At 36.9% G+C, this 15,174-nt stretch overlaps 1 protein-coding gene across 5 annotated transcripts in view; it reads right to left on the bottom strand.

Annotated features, from left to right (window-relative positions):
- Nucleotides 1-5,914: 5,914 nt before the first annotated feature.
- The window catches only part of ATG2B (autophagy related 2B), a 49,546-nt gene continuing 40,286 nt past the window's right edge, over nt 5,915-15,174 (bottom strand). For 4 of the 5 annotated variants that reach the window (XM_075029880.1, XM_075029883.1, XM_075029882.1 and 1 more), the window contains exons 37-42: nt 14,335-14,404; nt 13,302-13,384; nt 12,700-12,821; nt 12,367-12,521; nt 11,180-11,329; nt 5,915-10,350 (exon numbers count right to left, since the gene is read on the bottom strand). In XM_075029880.1, the coding sequence (XP_074885981.1) occupies nt 10,120-10,350; nt 11,180-11,329; nt 12,367-12,521; nt 12,700-12,821; nt 13,302-13,384; nt 14,335-14,404 (811 nt within the window). In that variant the 3' untranslated portion in view covers nt 5,915-10,119. Of the gene's footprint in view, nt 10,351-11,179; nt 11,330-12,366; nt 12,522-12,699; nt 12,822-13,301; nt 13,385-14,334; nt 14,405-15,174 lie in introns of those variants that run through there. The other variant, XR_012650678.1, reaches the window with a different exon arrangement.

The raw sequence follows: 15,174 nt of genomic DNA, 5'->3' as shown, positions 1-15,174 counted from the left end.
CCTAAAGTTAACATGGCACTACACTGTCATGATTCCAGTTATTTTACTGTAATACAATATTTCAATTTTCTAATATTCTTAATGCAGTTTTCAGAGTCTCTTCATTCTAAACAAAGCATATAACTATTTTTAACATTGCAATATAAAGCAATTATCACTATTCTTTGAGACGCCATGTAGATATATATGTATTTTCTAAATAAGCCTTTAATCATTTTCTCTGTTGAAAGAGGAGCTAATGTATTGTCAGTGATTAATGTTGCCTTGGTTATATTAAGATGCATCACTTCAGTTGTTGATGGCTTAGAAAACAGCACTACTTAATTTGCTGTGACTTTCCACGGTCTCTGTGAATGACTAGCTAATACCAAGACACTTAATTTTCTTCTGTAGCAGTCACTTTCTTGTTAGTATTTCCTGCCAGTATGATCGGTTTCTTCTGAAGGCTTAACCCCAGCATTTCATTATGAACAACTAGAAACTTCCCCTCTGAAAATGAGTAAATTTGGGGAAATTATTGCTAAGCCTTGTAAAACATTTCCTTTAATTGTCGCAGAAAGTGCAATGGCTATTGGTCTTTCACATATATCTTGACTTTCTTGAATATTACCATCACAGTCACAATTACAGTCCAAGTGAGGAAGTAAGTTTGCCTAGCTACAAGTACATACGATAACACCTAAAATTGCCCTTAGCATCAGCCACAGATCTGGATGGCAATTATCCAGCACCTTCTGTGTCCTGAGCCAGTAGAGCTTATGTGCTGTCCTCTACACAGACAGTTTCTATCCCACAATTGATACATGGGGTGAAGTCTGATTTATGGAAGACAATATTAGTTGCCAGTTTTTATGTAAACAAGAGCTATTCTGAAAATACATTTCAAACTTTTTTGCACTATAGTGACAGCTGATATTTCTGGAAACACTTTGTAGAGAAATTCAGGATTTTGAAGTGTCTGAGGAATGTGAATTCTTATTGCTTGGATCCTAACACAGTGGACTTGATCTTAAAGAGAAAAGTGATTTGAAGAAGGAAATGGCTTTCAGCAAAGCAGACAGACTCAGTCATGTGGAAGTTCCCTGGAGACTAAAAAAACTCTGTCAAAATGCTCCCAGTTCTTCGCCTTACCCTAAGCAGGTCCTTCAATTTTCAAATAGTAAAGAATTTGAAGGAGTCTTCTCTTTCAGTTGTCCTCAAACTCTCACTTTACCCTTGCTATTAATAGGCAGGGACCCAGTTTCATTTTCTTCAGTTCTGCTGTATGCTTCTAGAGGTTTTTTCAGCAGCTGAGAACATGGGAGAAGGTATGAGCAGCAAAATACACTGGGGCCAAGACCTGGCTGGCCTGCCACCTGCCTCCCACGGACAGCTCTGCAAAATCAGTCCTAGCATCACAGCATGGTGCATGCAGCAGGCTAAGCCCAGGGTGTTTATTTTCCTATGCAGTCATACAAAATGCAGGAGAACAGATTTTATATATTTTTTTAAACAGGAATAGGACAAAACTGGGAGAAAATGTTTCTTGAATTGGGATTTTACAGTAAAACAAGGTGTACTGGGCTGCTGGTTTGCTCAGCTTTCTCTGACAGTTTAGACCTTCCCTGACTCACATCACAAATTGGCTGAAACAGTATCTCCTTAGAAAAGGAAAGGGGGCCATACTAGTATGTTAGGGATAGGAAGGAAGCCATGTGCTCGTCATTCCCTGAACCTGATGGCCCTGGCCTGAGACCCACTGTGGGGAGCGGTCAAGGCTGGTTCCCTGAAACACAGGGGAAGCTCAGGAAGGCCCCATTTTCCTACCAACAGAGAAAGACACTGTCTGTGTTTTGGAAACAAACATCACCATCCTTCTTCAGGAGGGCTGGATGCTTACACCCATAGCTTCCTCCTCAGCTCTGCAGTCTCTGTTTGGGCAGATGAACTCGCTTTACTGTCCTTTCCCTGTATTAGCTGCAGAGATGAGTTTTGCAGAAGCAACAAGTATTGAGAGCTATTACTCAGCAACACAAAGAGGCCTTCAGTGGACCTGTTTGGATAGCTACTCCTAAAACATGTAGTGAAAAAAAAAACCAAACCCAAAACAACCCAAAGATTTTTCAAGTCTTCAGTGTTAATATGAAAAATCTACTTTTTCTTTCTTCTGTTTGCATGGCAAGTTTAAATTCAAGCGATTGCCCCCAGGGTAGCAGTATTGATCAAGTAATTCAAACATAAGAACACTTACCAGCAAAGCTCAGGGGAGGCAGAAATAAGAATACTGCTCATCTTTATTCATCATCCTTACCGGCCTTTTCTGCAGCTTCACAAATATCTGTTAAAAACTATTCTTGGGGCTTCACACTTAATAGGAAGCAGCATCAGTAAAAATTCAGGCCAAGGACAACAAGGAAAGATGGTTGTGATGAAAATTGCATTTGAAAATCTTCTCTCTTAATATCAGTGTGGATCTTTGCATTAAATGATATGAGAGGCTTAAGGCAATGATGTAGAGGCATTAACAGTTAATGTAGTGGGACACGCTCCTTTGTAATTGCCTCCTGTCATTACTGCAGTGTCCGTGGGATACTGTGAAGAGACAGGGCCCAGTTTAGAATCCCATGTCAATGGATCTTCTCAAACTTGGAGGTCATTTTTCTTTTTTAAGGAATTGTCAGATTCCATTGGATTAACAAATTTACCTGGAGTAGCATCACCTCTGATCAGGAAAAGGAAAAAGGGGCTACATGGTATTAAGTTACAGGTCTTAGGAAGAACAGTAAAAATACAAAGCTGTGTCCTGGGACAATACTTTTGGCTGGTGTGAATAAAATACAGTTATCAAGTAAGAGGGTTTGCCTCCAGTGGAATTGGTATAATTGCTCCCCCCTCATTTACATCTGCTGAGTTTGGCCTGTTGACTATTCTGTGGAAAGTAAGCACTCAGAGGAAGAAGTCACATGGAAAAGAACAAGAAGAGCACACACCATTATGAGGTACTAAACAGCTCTGAAAGGCCAAGAGAAAGTGGAACTCAGGAGCATCACTGAAAGCCTCATGCTTAAAATAAATATCTTTAGTGCTCTAAAAGACACTTCTGGCACTGAGTACACAGCAACAGACCATAATGAGGGTGAAGCATTTTATTTTATTGAATAATTCCAGGAAACATTTCAGATCTGTTAAACATTAGTAAAGAGATAAATGATACCAGGAATTGTATTTCCTAAACACTTTTATCTGTAAAAAGAACCTCTTTATACAATTGAGCACTACAATTTCCATCTTCCTATGTCGCACTCTGCTTTTCTATTACCTTTCCATCCACAGTACCAAGTGTTTGTGCACATGTCTGTCATACACACATATACCCACATGTATCTATCTATCACTGCCAGGTCCATGTGCCATCTGACTTTCTATCAGCATCAGTGATCCAGATCTGTACAATACTGGTCATAGCAAAACATACACCTAGCAATACCCATGGTATGATCTTATAAACTCTCACAGCACACCCTGCAGTGTTTCTTCTTTTATGGTTCAGCACACCATGCATGCCTGCACCTTTTCCAGCCTCTTGACCTGCCATTTAACTGCCAGTGTTACAATGAACAGTGTGGTACTGTCAAACACCCTCAAACTCACAACTGCTTTCACTTACAAATAGCCATAAGCCTCCCTCAGACTGTGTTGTACACACAGTAGGAAGTGTTTTCAAACTGAACAGACAGAAGAGGTGAAAGGAAGAAAGCAAAGAAGTGCTGAGAGATTCACGGAGTCGTTGGAGCCACCAGCAAATCTTCAGTACCAAACAACTGCCAAGCGTTAGAGGTGAAAAATAAAGCTTTCTGAGACAGCCTTACCTATTTTACCTTTGTGCCCATGAGCTACAATGGGCCAAGCCCCATCTGATTGAGTTCTGTGCTGACGCACATCCATATCCCCAAAACTGAAGTAATTTTCCTCCTGTTTATATAGGTACACATCTCTTCTCCCTGGGGCCTTCCTTCCACTCTTGGCCTGCAGGAGCCACATTTACCACTCGTGCTCCTGGTACAGAATGAAATCAACAACAGAGAAAATAATTACATACACAAATGAGAGCCTGAGAACAGAATTACGCTACATATAACTATCTCACTAATCCTCATGATAAACATCCAAGGAACTTGAACTGTTTCCATGCCTGTGGGGCTGTAAATACTTCACTGTTGCCCTTCAGTAAACTCTGTTTTTATCTGATCACTCTGCTTCAGAACAAAACAGCTCAGTTTACCTGCCACAAAAAGGCATCTTTATGAAGTCTTTTGTAATCTATGATAATACCAGATGGCTTAAAACACTATTTGCTAGAAATATGAATTGGCAGAAAAAATCACCACTTAATATCACATGTGAAAGGTTGTTAACAAAAAATCACTAAGAGGAAAGAAAAAAAGAAAAGAAAAAAAAGGAACACTTGAGCCTGGGTCATCCTCAATTAGGAATACAGTGCAAGGACACTGGCTAAAGTTGCTCCGGATTGGTATATCATACTGGTGGCTTTCCATAAATTCTCAGTTAGCTGGCGTGTCATAGGCTGTGGAGTCTTAGTCTCCTCTGCTCTTGGGACTAACCTGGAGACATCAGGAGTATCCTTGGTACGCCTTAGTATCACAAAGAGAACTTCTCTGACGCTCTCCTTGGGTTGCGACTCTAGCTTGCGCCATCCTGTATCATCTCCCTGGGGCTCATCTGAACAAAATGAAGTCTGGTATTCTGACCATGAGGATACAAGCTTGAATTATGGCAGACTTAAATTCAGAGAGCCACAAACACTTACTAGTAGTTTTTATCTAATTGTTTTCTTACCAGTGACAGATGACTCTCAAAAATCCAGGGAAGCGCAGACTACAAATCAGAGGAGTTTGCAACTTTACCACTTTTGATCTATGAAAGCAAGCATTGGGAGCAAGTGAAATAAAATCCTCTAATTTTTCATACTTTCGTGGGATGATCAATGACTAATTCCAAGCTGTTCCCTATTTATCCTCTGTGGTCCGTGTTTCCCCTCAGTACAACATTTGATCAAATATCCTTGATTTTTATGAGCAATGTTTAGAAAAGCTGAGGAGAAACTTGTCCACCTCGCTTGCAAAGAAAAAACCCTTCTCACATTCTTTCATTCTGCTTATATAGAACTTTCTTAAATAAAGAAAAAAAATTAAGAGCTTTTAAATAAAAATACTGAAATTGGAAGTTAATCCACATGGGGTCTTGCTTAAAAAAGGGGGGAGGAGGAGCTGCACAGGGTGGGAGTCAACTTCCTTCTAAAACGAAGGGTTACTGTTTGACAGAACAATTATCCAGGCATTATACAGTGACTTTCTCACCCCCCTCCCCTAAGCTATAAGAACATTACAAAACACAGTAGAAAATTAATTACACCCGCCATGTATGTCTCATTGTTCAGGGATCTGGCACTGCCACCAGTATTTAATACTGCCCAGTACTTAGCCTTCTAAGATCTCTTTTCAGATGCTTGTAACTAAATGCCTGTGAAGTGGGCATCATACAAGCATCCTTAAAGGACTTAATCATTTTGCATTCTTCACAGGGTTTGGAAGCTAATAAAGCTTTAAAATCTCCACTGAATGTGGAGGTAAGAAATACATCCTCAGTAACTAAACGTGGCAACAGACCTATGGGAGATGCAGTATGTGATCATACAGTTAGCGCTTTGCTGATGCACAACAGAGGTGCATTAAAGTTGTATCAGCCAGGTTAATTTATTTCCTAGCTTTTGACCTTTGTGCAATTTTAAAGCTTTTTTTTCAGTATGAAACTTTTTTTAATTTTTGAGGTACAGCTGTATAGCCAGGTAGGTAAAAAGCTTTAACAGTTTGAGAGACTGCTATATTAGTTATATTCATAGGTAGAGAAAACCAACTCAAGGAACAAATTAAGATATTTATTTATGTATTGTTACAAATTTGTGTTTTTCCATTAAACATATTTAACAGGACAACCTATTTGCACTCAGGCCTTTCAGCATTTTAATAAGCTAAAATATACACTTTTGGTGCCATATAAATTATGGTCAAAAATAATTCTCAAAGACATACTGGTAGAGGACAAGAACCTTAAGCAAAATAACTCAAGTTGAAATCGTCAATTCCCTTCAACAGTGGTTTCTATTTCATGAGATTATGTTCTTTATACTAGCAAACTATATACAAACAATACCACAAAACTACTATAAATGCAAAAATGTAAAAAATATACACATATACACAAATTGCCATGTTTCTGTCTGAGCTACCTTACTATTAAGAAATCCAGTACAAATGCAGGATTTGTATTTATGCATTTCATTTTTAGTATCTAATTTTTTAATTGTAAACAAGATTCAGCACATAGAGCAACTTAAAACAGTTGTCAGAAGCTTAAATCATGAGGCCTGGAGACTGAGAGAACTATGCACGCTAGGGATCCAAACTGACATAAATACCCACACCTTTTCTGACAATGCTTATACTGCTGTGAGATTTAGAATATTTAAAAGATTTAGAAGTATTTAACTACTCTACACAAATTCTTGGATTTCACTGTTTTACAAAATGCATACATTTCAAAATTCAAAGTAAAATCAGTATCACATTTGCAGGTATATGGATCATGTTGAGCAAGAGTGTTTTGTTCGTAACTATTTAACAGCTTTTTTGGTTTATTAAGAAACCTTTCTTGGCAACTCAATTAAGCAACTGTAAATGAAAGCAAGCAATGGATCTTCACAATCAACCACTTAATGAGAAAATAAAAACAGACACATCCCTTAAGCACGTATGAACTCACTGGTGACTGACCTAATGCTTATCATTAGGCAAGTATACATAGGGTACACTGCATTGCTAACAAGCTGTGGAATTTAGAACTGTCAACAGATATTGGAAAGAAAATGGAAGCTGCCTTTGCATGGATGTGATGATTTGTCGCTCTCAGTCACTGCTAAGATTCTTAAGCATGGGTTTTATTTTTTTCAAAAGATGGCTGTCTTTTTTCAGGTACTTCCCAGGCACTCATCAATGTATTATCTGAAGTGCCAAGATGCTTAAGAAAACCCAGGATGACAGTTCTGACTACCAGGACAGTATCGGACTAAGTAACAGTAGTAGCGGTAGTAGCATTAGTTGGTTCAAGATTAGAGAATTTGAACAGTAAACATGGACTGTGCCAGTTTACACTCACTACAAATATGGAAAGTGCTAGTATCTATAGCAACTGATTTCAATGGAAAATTCAAGTACAATAGTATTTTTGCACATCTCCTTGTGCTAACAGAGAATACAGTAATGTATCCATAGGCTTCCATTTCCAGGAAGTATGCCCGGAGTCAAATCTCATTTTGTGTATTTTTTTAAGTGCTTGAAAACTCTTACAGTATTGAGCAGAGCATTTGATGAATCCCTTCTCATACACGATATATACTTTTTGCTTTAAAACTCAAGCCACTCCATACAAGACACATTTTGAAGACAAGGTCCTAATGTAAAGACTAGTTTGGCAAGTTTTGTGTTTGGGGTTTTTTTTTTAAACATTTCAAATACTGCAAGATCATGTTACAACTGAAAAACAATGCAGAACATACATCCAAATATTAAGAAACTGCTTGTAAAAAAAATAGTTGAAAAAAAACCTTAAAATCAATTTCACTGAAAAGGCTCAATAAAGTGCAAGCAGTAAATGCAAGGGTTTACACAGTGAAAAGTGAAGTTTAATAAATTTATACAATCTGTATTGCTGACAATGAGACACTCTATAAAAGTGTTTTACCTTGACAGCATGCCCTCATATAAAAATATATTCTAATTGCATTGCAGTACAATCAGATCATGACAGAATTGAAAATGAAATGAACACTGAAATGCCACTGCTCCTTTTCAGCAATGTCAAATAGGAAGAAAATATGTAGATTTATACTATTACAGTATACTCCAATTAACTGGACAAACTGGAGCAGCTGAAATTACATAGTATGGCAATTGAACATGAAAATGATGCATTGCTACTTACTTGCATTGACTCATCACCACTTCTTGAGAAGGCATTCAGGAGGTGCCCAATTGCAAACATGGAACTCACTCCTGTGCAAAATGCTCAAGCTTAGCAGAGCTCTCTAATTACGGGACAGAAGTATGAAAATATTTCATGTCATTAAATCTGCACGTATTTGTCCTCTCAAAAGCATCTCCTTCTGCTTACAGCAAGTCGTTTAACTGAAATAACCAGGTCTTCAAAGCATACCACAACTTAAGATGATTCCAGTGAATGAAAACTTTGTAGTATCACCCATCACCCAATGCAAGAACTTGTTTGTAACTGGAGTTTTATGAAAAATAATAAAGCGGACTGCAGAAGTCTTCCCAGCAGAGGGGACATTTTCAAATAATTTACCCTCCAGATTCTTTGGTATTCAGGAATAGCTAGTATAGTATCAGGATGAACAAGCAGTAATTATTTTCCTTCATACACTCCTATTTGTCCTATAAGGCCCATCAGCAAAGTTTTTGCTAGTGGCAGGTACTAAATAAAAGAGAGGGAAACTACTTCCTCATCACCCTTAGAGACTGAAGTCTGATAATAGCATCTGATGTCCCCAGCATATTTGCAGGATTTCCACTTATGACAAGCACAAGACTATGACAAACTTACATTCTGGCTAGTCAAGCAAAATGTTGAGTTGTTGAAATTCAAAACGAGTATTTTTCTATTCAGAATAGTCTTTACTTTTTATCCTCCAGTTTTTCCTAATACAAAGAAAAAACTTTATTCCTGCACAGCTAGTGCCGAGCCTTTTAACTGCCTAGAAATGGCACAATGTCTGTTACTTAATAAAGCTCTGTGGAGACCCCGTCACCTATTAAACTGTAAATAATGTCAGTATCACCTTTGATTTCTGAAGCTGTTTTGTCTTTTTTTTTTTTTTTAAATCCTCTCACCTATCCCCAGTTCAAATTAAATGACCCCAAATACTCATTGTCAAATAACTGACAATGCACAATTTAAATGAAAAATATCTTGTGAGAGCAGCAACTTTGCAACAATATGAACTTTAAATAAAAGCAGATTATTAAAATAAAGTCTGTATAGAATTTTAACTATGAAATTATGAAATAATTTGTTTTTACTTTACTTAGGATTTCTCATTCTTACAAAGAACTGTTGGCCACAATAATATTTAACTGTTGTTTTCCTGAAGAAGTTATTTTTAGCATTGTAATTAGTGTTAACAGAAGACAAAAGTGTTTTTACATATAATGAGTAGTTTAAACAAATTTAAGACACTTTTCTGTAGGATCATCATCAAATGATGCTCTTTTCAATAATTTGTGTAAGCTTCTAAACCACATAAAGGATAATACACATTACATTTTATTCACACTATAAAAAAAGCACAATATACAGGCCATATCCTTTAAAGTGCAACACAACAGAACATTTCTGCAACATTCAGGTTCTTCAAAGACCCACAAAAGTAGGTATTTAATATTTAGGAACAAATCCTGTTCATAGGTGTATCAACACTGAATCTAAATTCTGAATGGTTATTAAGCTTGCCCTTGCTGTAAGTGCCACGCTAAAAGCGATGCTTATGACCACTAAATGATATTATCTTATCTGCTTCCATATTACATAGCCTTCATGTCTCATGTCCAAAATGAAAGCTTTTATCCTTTAGTCAGTGAAGAGCATCTGCAGAGCCCTTTATTGAAGACAGTTCTTTGACTATGCTCAGAAAACATCTTTAAAGTATACTTAGTTTCACCATACAGGCTACCGCTTCAGATGTTAAATCTACCAAGAAAAATATGGTAAACAGAATAGAGCAAGCATGTCTCTGAGTTGGCAGCGCATGCTTCGCTATGTTTGGCACTATCTACCAAATGCATTGGTAACACACAGTATTAGCAAGTACCAATTTGCTTTTCACTTCATAAATATTTTTGGTTGGATGTTTTGCTAGTAATAGTTGAAAACCTCATTTGTTCCTGAGATGAGCGTGACAAAATAAAGTGAGCTCCATCTAAGCTGCCAACGGGACAATCTTCTGCATTTCCAGCCTTGCTACCTGCCTGCTGAGCCAGATTTATAATCTCAATCCTCCCCAAGGCGCCACTTCTGAGACTCTTCTTGGCGCACATCCGGCCTGATCTGGTTTCTCATTCCACCTAGAACATTTGAGGTTGCCTCTGTTGCAACAATGAAAGGTTTCACTACAGTTGGTGGAATTTGGCGGAGGACTCCTCCTACTGCTCCAGTTACTCCTCTGTTTTCGTGCTCACGAGCAGCAGTCTCATAGATGGTTTGGGCTGTGTCCGTAATCCCCTTCAAGAAATTAACAGAAATTAGTTATATTGAAAAACAAAAAGCAATCTCTCCTAACGTTAAGGCAAACTTAAACCACTCAGCATTTGTCATTTTTGTGATTTGTATTACAACTGTAGTACAACTATACTGATACAAATATGATTTAGTTCTTCTAATGAGACTTAGAAAAACAGTACTATAAACTTACAAATGAAAATACTACACGTAACTTCTGGTGGCACTTATTGTGCATAAGGGAAGAAGCTGTGCGGTATGGAGAACTATTAAAAAATTACAGAATTCACTGAAAACTCCCCACCTGAGATCTAACTTCCTAGATGTGGTATCAGCTGCAACTAACTGGAAGTACAATACAAAAAGTACAATAAAAAACAGGCCAGCATTCTAATTTTTAATACACTGTCATGGTAAAGAGAGCTTTCACTTGTTTTAAGTCCAGCATTATGCTTAAACCCTAACAACCTCAGAATTAACAGTAACTGGTGGGGGCGGGGGTGTGTGTGGTGTGTGTGTGCAGCACAGAAGTAATGGATGACATAGGGTGGGAAATCAGGTTTACATGTCTCAGAATAAATGTAAACCCTCACAACTGTAGAACGCTGAAGTCCTACTCACACTTATCTGCATAACATCTTAGTTTATTTCTGCTTCTCTGATTTTTCCATGCAAGGTTTCTGTTGGTTTAAGATTACTGATGAAGACAGTCTTGTTCAAAACTTAAATCCCCTTCTTTATTTGGTCAGCTTGAACTAACATCTGATATTTCATTTGCTGTCTTAGGAAATAATTCTTAAGTTTGGCTAAGGACAATTACTTTTGCACTCACCTCTTTTACTACACTGTATGCTTTGGCTACACCTTCCCGTAGGTCTACTGGCTGATGAGCTAAACGATGGCGAGGGAATCGCTTGATCTTTTTTGCTTCAATAAAAGTAGGCCCTGGTGATACCATGTCATAAGCAGTTTCTGCAGCTGCCTGAAGATCAGGAGTGAATGCAAAATACATAAGAAGTCTTATGGCATCCGACCACAAATTTAAACTACTAACTAAGGGTGACATAATTGAAATAAAAGAATTCTAATTCCACGAATAATATTCATTTGCATCAGATTAAGGTTTTGTACAAGAATTTCTGGAATGGGCGCAGCTGTAACTCTAGATTAAGTTCCACAATGAAAGAATGAACGCTGCAGGTTTTGGCAGGGTTTTTGTCCCCCTAATTGCCTTTCCTTCAAAGGCATTCTCTAATCTGTACAAAATGCTCAAGACAGAAACTGAAACGTTTAATCAACAGTATGTTTTTCTTACAAACATATAAGCACACACATAATTCCAGTCATGTGAATAATACCACTGTTTTTTTACTATATATGTTCAAGCTTAGGCATGTATACAATTTTTGCAAAATTAGGTGGAAAAGTGTATTTTCATTATGTATTTTACATTAAGGAACATAAATTTATTAACTCTTTAATCCAAGCTTCCTTTATGGTTAAATCCAGAAAGCTTTATAGACTTCGCATACATCAACACAATTAGTATTGGTTTTGAGGCAGTCTTTTGTTTGTTTGGTTCTCTTTGGTTTTGTGGGTTTTTTTAATAAGCACAGATAAACTGACTTTTTAAAAAAAGAATCTATTCTTGGAAAATACACATGTGCGAAGAACTCATCTTTCTCAGTATCAATGATTTTTTTTGTGCAGCTGAGTATTTTAGTATTAAACTGTATATTATAATATATTAAAGACATTAAGAAACGTGCAACAGCTTGGGTGTTCAGCAATATTTTAATGTAATTTTGTAACCATTGTGTTTGATGCCATAGTTCTCACCCCACAGACTGCTGCAAGCTTTGCCCAGTCTCTGCTTTCCTATTTATAGAGCTGCTTTTTATTTTTTATAAGACATGCTCCCAACCTTAAATATATAGCATTAAGATATTAGCTTAATATAGGGCACTTACTAGCAACACTTCTCATTTTATGTGTAACTCCAGAAGTAATACACTATACCTGTATAGTCTGAACCATTCTGTTTGTCAGCTCCAGTGCTGCCATTGCAGTGGAAGTACCAAAAGAAGCTGCTCCTCTTTGAAAGCCTCTTACAATACGGCCATCCTTTCGGTACTGCTCTATTGGTAACCACACCAAGTCTTTCAGACCTTGGACTGAAAATGAAGACAGAACACCATAGTTTAAAAGTTCTCTTAGATATGCAGAACACCTTGAGAGGAAGTGAAAACAAATGTCAACATTGTTGGTGAGGTGTTTTTTGTTGGGTTTTGTTTGGTTGTTTTTTTAAAACAACTGCCATACATGTCTGAATAGAAATAAGAATTAACTTACCTAACTGCACTAGCGAATGCATAGGCCCTACTCCTCCCAAAATTCCTGGTAGCTGGTTTTTCTTTATATCATTAAGCCACTCACTGATGGCATAGGAGAACAACTTATCCACACCTAATAAACTAAAGTAAATAAAATTATTATTTTTTTTAAACATACAATTCCTAATAAGACAAATGCATTATTCACTGAAGTAAACAAAGACCCATTTAAACAAAAGGAAACCTGTTTTCAAGCATCATCTTTTGTTGATGTTGGCTAACCCAAGCGTTTCACATGTACGTGCTTCATAAAACAGAAGTTCAAGAATGCATAATCACATCCAGTTCAAAAGGAAGTAAGCATACAACTAAAATTAGAAGAGTTTAGCACCAAGACTAGCACATATTTTAAATACTGTCCTGAAAATAGATGTTCTTCTTGAATGCTATAGATATGACAAAAACTAGAATGAACAAATATTTGTAAAGTCAAAAAGCATCTTGGATTTTAGAAGTGCATTTTATCAGAGAATTTGCTTTTTGCTTGCTATGTTCAGTTCTTCACCATAGGACTTGTTCAATTTGTAATACCAATGTTGATCTACAACTCCATAAACTTACCCATGTCTGTAACAAAGCCTCTTCAGCTTTAATTCTGAGCAGTTCAACTGAGCAAGCCCAATAAGAATCCCAGCTAGTGTCCCCTGTAAGTGAAATAGTTTGTTACCACGAGTTTACTCATCCTGTACAATCTCTAGGTAAGAAATAATTTCATCATCTCAACTCTTATTGGACATATTTCTGTCTAAACTGATTCTCCCCCAGTCTCCCAAATGCTACTTATTACAGCGATATGAATTATGTTAGGTGAAAACTTGCAAAAAATGGAATCTGGCTTAATCAGCTACTCTAAGAAAAACATCTGGATACAAGAGGGCTTCTTCAGAAATATCAAGATATAACAAATTATGTAACATAGTTCTAGGCATTCTAAAGCTGCTATTTCCTGTTTTGATTTCTTTGGCAGTAGTGCAAATTGAAGAAGTTGATGCTTTTACTTGTCCATATTTTCATACTGATTTGCCATGACAAGGTGCAAATCTGGTTGTGCAAACAAGATTTTTTTGAGGTCTGCTCTGTAAACTCAGTATGATAACCAATACATATTTTTTAAAAAAAAAAAAAGAACTATTTTTACTCTGTATTAGATTCTGCCATTGCCACTGAAGCCCGTACATTACTAGACTGCAAGGGAAGGAAACAAGGAGAAAAAAAAAGACAATACTTTATTCTGGTATTAATGAGGAAGAAAATAAAATGCACAATTCTGGCATCAGACAGTGGTATCATCCTTTGCGGGGCACCACAGCTGTGTAGAAAGATTTCCAGCCAGTCACTGACTTGATAAATGTGACTTTCAAGTCTCATTCCAAGTTAATCATACCTGGAGGATCCACCCCCTAGTTTTCAAATTAAGAGTGAAACAAAGTTAAGCTTTATTGAAACTAAGAAAAAAAAGAAGCGTTCTACATTTTTCAAGATCACATCAATAATGAGTAAGGAGCACAAAAATATACCCCAACTCATGGGGAGAAAAAAACCAAAACAAATAACATCAATATTTTATTCTACAGCATCAGCATTATACACAAACCTGATCCATTGATACATGTTTGCCATGGTAATCAAGTCGTATTGGAACTTCTGATGTAAAACGAAATTCTCTGGGATATACAAAGGAAATTTTACAGTGAGAAACATGAAAAGGAAATAAAATTATCCTTCCAAAAAGAAACCCATGGTTTCCCATCCTACTGGAATAGGATGCCATACCCTTTTCTGTAAATCGTAAAACCTCTAGTTACTGTGTCAGTACTTCAGAGTAAGTGTACAAAATACCAAGGCAAATTCAGTTTTTCTTGGTTTATTAACACCTAGTCAAGATTAGTATTTATAATAAATTTAACAGTCCTGCAGAAGGGCTACTAATCCTGCAGGTAAACATCTTCCCTCAATTTTCACAGCACGAATTTCAGTTACAAAAAAAAAAAAGTACAGCTAACAATGGTTCTGTGGGCAAAAATTAGCCCTGCAGCTGGAACTTATTAAAAAATTCTGTTGGTGATGTATGTGATGAAATAGGACCACAGTCATTCTCTCATAATTTGGCTCTGGACTGCTTGCCAAAGCACACATCTGTTAGAGGCACTTATGATCTGAATATAGAAGAAAAAACTTCTGCATAACAAACTGCAATTTTTAAAATCACTTGCCAGTCAGGACTACATTAGAGTTTCTCTTGTGATATTTTAATCTTGTACCTCTCCCATGATATCCTTTTCCTTTATATACTCTCATCTCTGATTACTTTAGATCTAATTTACATTGTTAGACGTAAGAGAACAAAGACTGCTCTTTTTATTTATTTGTAAAACATCTCATTACTCATTCTGTACATGGCAGAGCTTCAATTAATTTTATTTTCTTGTGCACA

The sequence above is a fragment of the Buteo buteo genome, chromosome 6, assembly GCF_964188355.1.
Source record: "Buteo buteo chromosome 6, bButBut1.hap1.1, whole genome shotgun sequence".
In the NCBI taxonomy this organism is placed as follows: Eukaryota; Metazoa; Chordata; class Aves; order Accipitriformes; family Accipitridae; genus Buteo; species Buteo buteo.
The sequence above is the reverse complement of the archived record's forward strand: the minus strand, read 5'-3'. Positions and strand labels throughout refer to the sequence as shown.